The following is a 9,742-nucleotide window of genomic DNA, read 5'->3' on the forward strand; positions in this document are numbered from 1 at the left end:
GTTAAATCGGGATGAGTGATGCCTTTCTAATAACATAGTACGCCCCACTGATTTGTATTCAGTTTTTTTTTTCAATATTGTCATCAATGATGTTCAGTTTACTCAAGGATTATAAACAACATCAAATGTGCCACTCCGAGTAATGACAACACAATCTTGATACAATTTACTTATTAGTGTTATAAAGTCCCAAATCCATACACTTACCAAAGACCTACCGTCGTATAGCAAATAAAATGAAACACGATTTGTCATAGGTAATTATTATGTCAGGGTATTTTTCATGTTACGTCATGTTATCTTCAACGGAGGGAATCACACCAATGCATCAGAGAGTGCAATGGCTATTGCTGTGAAGTTGATAATGATATTGAATAAATGAATAAAGCTAAACCGCCATCAATTGACGCTAATTAAAGACCCTAGCTTAGCCATTATTCCACCCAGCCAATAAAATCACAAACCATTTCACTAAGCCACTAAAAGAGGTAAACCAAATATCATTCATTCTAATGGTAGCGCCATCAAATTTACCTCTGTTCCATACATCATTTTTATGATCTTTTACATAACATAGTCACAGGACTCGCGTGTAAATTTCTAGTTCGGGGCGAGTTCCAACTTTATGCGGTCCCTCTTGCTAATGCGAGGAATGTTATTGCCTCTCTTAAGATGGCCTGCTCCCAATAAATCTCGCTGCACAACGGACGTTACTTTAATCAACTTATCAATTTTTTGTGTTTTTCATCAAATGCCATGAAACCCATTAGTGCGCTAAGCCCCATGTCTGACAGTTGGGAAACGCCTTGTTCCTTAAGAATATACATGAAGCGAGACAAACAAGCCAAGTACTTACTGGGACATGAATGGTCTGGTTTCGTATTGTTTTATTTTAAAGATTTTTAGCAAAAAAGTGTCTTCAGTTTAACAATGGGAAATGATCCAGTGATCAGTAAGAAAAAATGTAAGAAACAAAATAATAGAAATGGGAAAAAGTATATCTGAAAGAAGTTATGCATAAAAAACACTAATAACACCCATCCAATAATACCTTTAATGATTTCTGTTCACCTTCAAACAAATAATGGTTGGACTTTATGTTATCATGTCTATCTATCAAGCATGTCTATCTATCTTTGACAAATACATAAAGTAAAGCAACATCACACCTCCATCTATATTGTAATTATGACCTTCCCACTCCATCATTTCAATATTTTTAAGTTTAACAAAGAACTTGAAAGCGCCGGCACAATATGTTCCCCAGGGCTTGTATTCCCTACACATTAAAAACCTTTTTCTACTTCTTCACTATATTTTTCAACTGTCATCACTGCAGCGACTTTTCTGAAGAGAAAAGCTGATATTCTTAATGACCATCTGTCTTCCTCTTATTGTTTTTCCCTCAAATCCAACCTTCTATACAATTCTTTATAAAGGAATTCACAGCCTCCAGCAAACCCCACTATGATTTCCTTTCAAAAGCTTCCCTCCATTCCATAAAGGTACTTAATGTATTCCCTTTCACGTTCCTAGTTATAGCATAAAGGCAGCAATAACAAACATACCACCCATAATCCGAAATACCTTTACTTTTATTTTGAATGGACCCCATTATTAACCAGGAGCCAAGTCTAATTGTTTTAATACTTCACCCTGCCCCTGCCTTGTTGCCAGCACAGCGATGTTGAACTGTGCTAATTGCACATGCCTTATAGTTTCATATGTCTTGTATGAAGGCGGAACGTATGGCGTTGATCATACATGGTTGGTGAGCCGTTCAGCCCACCAATTAGTCATGTTGTTATACCAGCGCTTTGTGTGTGTGTGTGTGTGTGTGTGTGTGTGTGTGTGTGTGTGTGTGTGTGTGTGTGTGTGTGTGTGTGTGTGTGTGTGTGTGTGTGTGTGTGTGTGTGTGTGTGTGCCGGGGCTCTTGTTTTTAACAGGCTGGCTGAGAGTGCTACAGGAACAGCGAGCACACTGTGGAAGGATGCCTCCGGGGCTGTTCCACCAGACTTAATGAAAACCAAACATACTTTTGGTGGCTCATGATAATTGGAAAACTTTCATATCGGCCAAGAATCCCCAATGAAAAAAAAGGGTGTTGGGTTTTTTGTGAGAGACAAAAAGTATGTTTTCCACACACATGCAAGATCACATGCACATACACACGCTTGCCTGTTTGTAAATGCACGTAGGATTGTGCAGACACACCCAATCACACACACATGCACACAAATCCCCTGATATTTATATGCGTGCACAGACAAATACACTGATGCATACAATATATCATAGCGGCATAGATAAACACATGCAAACGACACACACACACAAACAAACACACACAAACAAACAAACATACTTAAGACTATTAAACCTAACTTTCATTTATTTATATACAGGTATTAAATCTAAATTATTTGAAACACTTTCTTCTTTGCAAAAGCGGTCTTGCAGACCTTTTTTTAACTCTTTCGAGAGTTTGAATTTTATATCTCTAGTAATTGATTACATTTGTGATCTCAAAGGGGCTAGACTGGCCCACGATTAAATTGGATTTGACACACCAACTTCAGAAGAAACGCACCATCCCCCTTCCTGGACATCATTATGGTATTTTGTGATGAAATTCAGCATCTGGCACAAAACGCAAAATTTTGGCTTTGGATCTAGGCATCAAATCTGATTTGTTGGTTTCCCTCCCAGAAGCCACCGACACAAATGTATTCTTACTATTCATGCAAAGTCTAGAAGTTTTGAAGTCACACTAAAAAGCATGCAACTTCTCTAACTACGTTATATTGCTTCTCAGGCCGCCTGGTCATCTGAATGCAGCCTGGAGATTCATGGATAAGAAATATGGTCATAAATATGACATAATATAATCGTTTTTTAATTAAATGAATGATATAAAAGTAGGATTTTGGTAATTGAATTGGGTTTATAAGGGAAAAGACAAGTTCAAATTTCCTAAACCGAGAAAATGCCAACTCTGAAATATGCAAATGCAGCATGATCAGCATTTGCATACAGATGTCCTAGTGAAAAAAGGAATCACAGAAACTCCAGAGATTTCAACGTTGTTTGTTGGTTTGTTTGGCAGTATAAATCAGCAGCTCATTATAATAAACGACAAAGGTGTCTCCCCCTGATGCACTACTCAGCGACACTCCTTCTGGAGGCGGAGGAGGAGGAGGTGGTGAGGTGAGGAGTTGCTGCCATATAGCCAGGACATACAGCCACACTACCTGCTAGAACTTCCCCTTCTTTATTCTCTTTCTCTTTCATCAGCCCGTCACGGTAATGAGGTTAACGAAGAACGACATTTAAAACATAGCTGCATTACCGCTAGCCGTAATGTTGCTATAAATGCTAAGTATTGCTACGGTAATAGGATATTATATACGGCCATAATTCTAACCGTGTCTGAAGAATGATTGTGCCAAATTGTTTCAAACTTTCTTCACACACACACACACACACACACACACACACACACACACACACACACACACACACACACACACACACACACACACACACACACACACACACACACACACACACACAAAGAGGGAAGAGCGAGAGAAAGACAGGAAGTCTCAGCACCATTTCACACACTAATAGGCACAAAAAGATGCCAATTTCAGCAAAAATAAATAAAAAGTAACTCTGCATCTCGAAAGTCTATTACATATTGATCTAGTAAGGTCAACACTCAGGTAACTTAAATTATATATTGGTGAAGCCATATATATATACTATGTGTATATATATATAATAATAATAATAATAATTCATTTACCTTTTTTATTATTATATTTTGACTGAATATATTTATTCCATAATGTCCTATATATAATTTACCTTGATGATAAATCGTTGTGATGCAAAGTAGTTAAACGCGGTTCCAACTTCATGAAGTGCATATTGATCAGAGCTGCATGGCTTCAATTTATAATTTTCGTGCAGAAATGCAAAGTTAGCAAATTACGCGCAAAAACCTGAAGTTTGTCTAATAGTGTCTCAATTTACATCGACTATAACACAAGAAAAATAAATGTCTTTTTAAATAAACCCTTCACAATCAATCCAAAAGGTTTGTGTTCTTCATCCCATGAACACAAATTTGCTACATTGTATGTGTATTCTTGTGTGTGGGGAGAGTGGCTGTGTAACGAGGAGAAGAGGGGGGGGGGAGGGGGGCTAAAACATGTCCTCACATGAGTGGATGTGCGATCGATAATGGCCCCTGCATATCACACATGCTCATGTGTCCGATCCATACGCTCACTTTCATCTGCTTTAAGAGATAGCTGACCTAAAGCTCTGTGAGCTCTAGCTATATAAAGTGGCTGTGTGTGTGTGTCTGTGTAGGTGTGTGTGTGTGTGTGTGTGTGTGTGTGTGTGTGTGTGTGTGTGTGTGTGTGTGTGTGTGTGTGTGTGTGTGTGTGTGTGTGTGTGTGTGTGTGTAGAAAGTAAATTCAGCTCGCTCCAAGGGAATGCATAATTGTGTGCAAGTATAGCTTTTCTATCAATATGAATGAGATTGTGTGTATTGGTCCACATGTAGGTTAGTGTGCGTGCATGTGTTTGTGTGCGTGCGTGTGTGCCTATTTATTTCTGTACAACTTACAAGAGTATGTTTACTGATATGAAGCCATACATGATGGTGAATGACTGTTTACATTTAAAAGAGTATTCTCTTTGTTAAGAAACAGAGGATATGTTTGGCTTCCCCTATACATTTTTCATGACTCAATTAATGCACATTTTCTTTAGTGTTTGCATACTTACAATCAGTGTCGATCATTAACAGTATATATGGGGAAAGGAGATTAATTGTGTCAATGTCTCCATATTTTTTTCAGTGTGGATAAAAGCCACAGAAAGCTGTAGTTTTTAATATTTTAATGTTTCTATCTTTCTGTCTGGTATCCTGTATCTATTTCTGACAGATCTGTTCATGGCTTCATTTTCGTCTTTTGGTTTATTTATTTGGTATATAAACAAGCCAATGCTATATTTCCTTCTTCTCTAGTTTGCCTGTGATCCCGAACCTGAGCTCAGCTTTTTTTCTTTTTTTTCTCTCTTTTTTTCTTTCTCTTTACTCTCCACTTTCTTGGGGAAAAGTTAACTAGCTTTCAGTGCGTTTGTGTGGGCCTTTTTGTGGGGAGTCAGAAAAGCCTACGTTTGGCGAAAAAAAACACAAAGCAAAGCAGACAAAAAAACGGAAGAACATAACAAACAATGCAGCGATATCTGTACATGGAGTCCCAGTTGCTCAATCGAAAGGTGTGCAGAGGTAAAGAACTCAGTCGTTGTTGATGTCGCTGACGCAATTTGATGCAAACGCAACAAGCAGTCTCCGAACTGGTATTGTATTGGTCGGACAGCTTCTGAATCTCAGAATGGGACGTGTATCACATCATCCGTGACAGCCTTTCTCCCAGAGTGCTGCATTGTCATCCCGAAGTTCATTATTATTATTGCTGTGGATTCTCTTCAATACCTTCTGGGTCCTTGTGCTATTTCCTCACTATAGACCCTTCACACAGAGCTGCCATCGTAGGACAAACGCAGATGTCGCTCATAGGGGTTATTATGGGTCGGCTTCTTCAGGGCACGGGCAGTGCACTAAGGTAGTGAAGACATCACACATTCGCCACAAACTATATGCCCTTGTACCAAAACTGTAGAAGAAGCGTAATTAGTATCATGAGTGACCTCTGTGATTGTTCTACGATGACAGCTCTGGGAATAGGCCCCGGTGTGTTCTGCTGGACGTCCAGAAGAAGATCTTTAAACTACTTCACCGTACATGAGAGGATGGCGTTTGAGCGAGATATTTAAGCACTTGCACGAACAAACAAGCCGCGTTTGTGTACCCCGTTCAACCGTCTCAAAGCCTTTTTCGCCATTTTCAAGGGAATTGATATTCACAATAGTGCTGGTGGGGTTTGTTTGAGGCACAGCCGTGGCACGTCTTTTCCTTCATTAGCAGCATGCTAATATCGCTCATTTAAAGCAAGTTGCGTCGCGCTTACTGCCGCTCGTGCCTACTCATCGCATCGTACACATCGCTCATGCACTTCATATGCAAAACTCTCCACTCTCCAACGGAGAAAAGAGATGTAGTGCCATGTAATCTAATCATGATCTAACCTGATTAATTTGTGATGAATTGCATCACAGCCAATTACTCCGTTTAGATTTTTGGCCATCCGCACACCCGGAGTGAAAACACAAGCAGATCATACTGATATCCTTATTTTCATTCACAGCATGCGTGTATGTTTCAGATAATAATAATGTGCAATGACACGCTTCATGTTGCACACCATATCTCATCAAAAACAACAATTGTGAATGGAATTCAGTTGTTTGAATTCAAGCCTTTTTGTTTCCGAAATGTCTTTAGTGTAATTCCTTAAACAATATATAAACGTTATGTTCACATGAATCCCAGTATAGGAATGGCCTCAGGCCCTGTCATGAATTTGTATCCTCTTGTATGAGATTCTCCAGTATGGGCGCCATCGGGCCCTTCTACGGCCCCTAATCTGAAGTTAACTACTGTGTGAACTCCAGCGAGCCTCCCTGGTGTGGGAGACTACTCCTCAGTTAGGAACAGAACACTTAAAACATTCTCCCACTTTACTACCAGAGTCCTTGACCCTGACCCATATCCTGAAGACACAGTCGGCACTGCTATGTCCCATGTTTAATTTACATTCCTTGTTTTTTTTATATATATGTAATCCACCTCTGCGTTCTTGCGAGTAAGTTTGGGCAGTCCTATTTTCATTATAGTCGATGATTTTAACACAGTTGGTAAAGATTGGTATTTTTACTATTGGTATTTTGACAAATAATTGAATCCAAACAAATTCTCACTAGTAGTTCACCAATTGTTTTTCCAACTTAAACTACACAACAACACATCCCTGAAAGGCATCACAGAATGTATACAGGATCTAAATATAATGTCGGAGCTACCCCCGAGGAAGCTAGCATATTGCTAACACAACCCATCAAATGGTAATGACTGTTGGACACTCCGTCCTCCAGCGAGAGGCCCCTGACCCCCCCCCCCCCCCCCCCCCCCCCCCCCCCCCCCCCCCCCCCCCCCCCACCCCCCTCCCAACTGCTGAATATTCCTCCCCCTGATGAGTGTGTCCCTAGCAGTAGAGTAGAAACATAGGCTTGTGTCGTAAGGAGGGAGTATCTCTAGGAAATGAGCTCAGGGCTAAAATATCATCAAATCCCCACCTCCCACACCACCATCATTTTCTAGGTTTGGTAGCTTTAAGATTCCTTCCATAAAGCTTAACATTTCCTGACGTAAAGGCTGCAGGCCTCCGTGTATGTGTACGTGCATGTGTGTATGTGTGTTTGTGTAAGACACACTAGCAGCCGGACCTTGGACAGTTTCGTGGGTTACAGGGTCCCACTGCTCGCTGCGCATTCACCCAACGGCAGATCGCTCGGCCGTAATTGGTCCTGCAAGTCCACGGGGTTGGGGGGGAAGGGGGGGTTATCGGGAGGGAGGGAGGGAGGGAGGGAGGGAGGGAGGGAGGGAAGGAGGGAGGGGGAGGAGGAGCTGGAAGTGGTGGTGGAGGAGGGAGAATTTTACTGGAGCACGACTTACCCCCAGGGCATCCACTTCAGAGGAACAAAGCCTCTACCGCGCTTCCTTTGAGCTCTCGCTCAGCCGCCAAACACATCGTGAACCTCCCCACCTCTCCCCCGACTCTCCGACTCCCCCCCTCCACCACAACCACCAGCATCAGCACCAAACACCAGCATCACTTATCACCCCCCCCCCTCCCACAACCAAACACTCCCTGGGGCTGATAGTGCAACCCTGCCACCACCGCGCAAGCATGGAAACACACGCAGCGGGCCAAAACACACACACACACACACACACACACACACACACACACACACACACACACACACACACACACACACACACACACCAACACACACATTCTATTTGTGCTCTGTATGGTGTCCGGCCAGGACATTGTAGTCCATACAGTTGATCGCTGTTCAAAGGAGCATGAGCAACCAAATAAAAGCTGGAGGATTTCTGTCCAACCTCCAGGCTTTTATCCCCGCTCTCTATGGTCACCCCAATCCCAGTCCCCACTGCCAGTGCCTTCTGTCATTCTGGGATTGCCTTTCAATCGTGCCCATTGTTTGCTTTTCAAACCAAGCAGCGGTCTGTTGTCGTATACTGTCCTTTGTGCCAACATAGAATTAGGAGAAAATAAAAAATGATCGGTTATTTTATTTGAGGGATTTGCGTTGAATGGTTAGAGGGGCTAATTTATTTTGCTTATTAAATCGGGTCATTCAATTCATTGACTCATCTCCTTCGCATATCACCAGTCCCTTCGCAATCACCCATTTTATGTGCTATTGATTACCTTTGGCTCAGCGTTTTAATTTACCTGAACTATGGCTCTCGAGGTCTGGTCTCCAACATTCAGTCTAACATTTACACACACACACATACATCACCAGAAGTGTTGTCTCTGTGATCGTTTGAACAAACAATATTATCTGACTTTGCGCTGTGCCCTTCTAAAAGAGACAGGCAGATGGTGGTTTTATGGGGACATATATTGTCATATTTACAACTTTATAAATGTTGAAAATATCAAAGCAAACATCCAAATATCCATTGGTATCTGGTAAATATCCATTGGTACCTGATGTCAAATATCCATTGGTCCATTCCTTGTCCCTCCGCTCTTTTGGGCCAACTAACAGTCCTTCTTTAGTTGACCATACTTGAATGCTCATTAGAATAAATTCATCATGTTTTATACTCTACTTTTATACTTCATTTCTTTAAAAGTATTTTTTTATACTTTTATCAGCACATTTTAATTAAAAATGATTTGTCATTTTCAGGCAATCCTTTGACACCACCTGAATATTTTGACCCCCCCCCCCCCCCCCCCTTCTCCTCTACCCACAGTCCTGGTCGTAGCCATGACGATGACCACATGCGCTCAGACAGAGATGAAGCGAGTCGTTGGGGACAACGCCACGCTGCCCTGCCACCACCAGTACTGGCCTGGCGACGAGCCCACCCTGGACATCGAGTGGCTCCTCCTCAAGCCCACCAACAGGCAGAGGGTGGTGAGTCATGAGGACCCACTGAACACACACTCACACTGAGCACCCACAGTCATACAATGATGACGCACACACTCGCTGAACACACACACACACACACACACACACACACACTGAGCACATGCACATACACACTGAACACACACACACTGAACACACACACACACTCACTGAGCACACACACACATACAGTGATGACGCACACACTCGCTGAACACACACACACAAACACACACTGAACACATGCACACACACACTGAACACACACACACTGAACACACACACACACACACACACATGAACACACAAACACAATCCACACACACACACTCAAACAAACACACACACACACACACACACACACAAAAACACACACTGAACGCACAAACACACTGTACAAAAACACACACAAACACACACTAAACCCACACAAACACACACGACGCTAGGTATTGTCCGGGTATTGTTCTGGTGCCCAACTTTATCCAAAGGTGTGTTGCATTTGCATTGGATTATTGCCTGATGAATACATTTATAAATAACAGGAGGATGAAGAAGTAACGAAATTGCTGAATGAATGGGG

General features: G+C 41.9%; 1 protein-coding gene across 1 annotated transcript in view; it reads left to right on the forward strand.

The window, feature by feature from the left end:
• LOC115547587 (CXADR-like membrane protein) overlaps positions 1-9,742 on the forward strand; it is a 49,054-nt gene that overhangs the window by 32,069 nt on the left and 7,243 nt on the right. Inside the window, exon 2 of the mRNA XM_030361914.1 lies at positions 8,999-9,162. Coding sequence (XP_030217774.1) covers positions 8,999-9,162 — 164 coding nt within the window. The remainder of the gene's footprint in view (positions 1-8,998; positions 9,163-9,742) is intronic.

This window comes from Gadus morhua, chromosome 7 (assembly GCF_902167405.1).
Source record: "Gadus morhua chromosome 7, gadMor3.0, whole genome shotgun sequence".
Lineage (NCBI taxonomy): Eukaryota > Metazoa > Chordata > Actinopteri > Gadiformes > Gadidae > Gadus > Gadus morhua.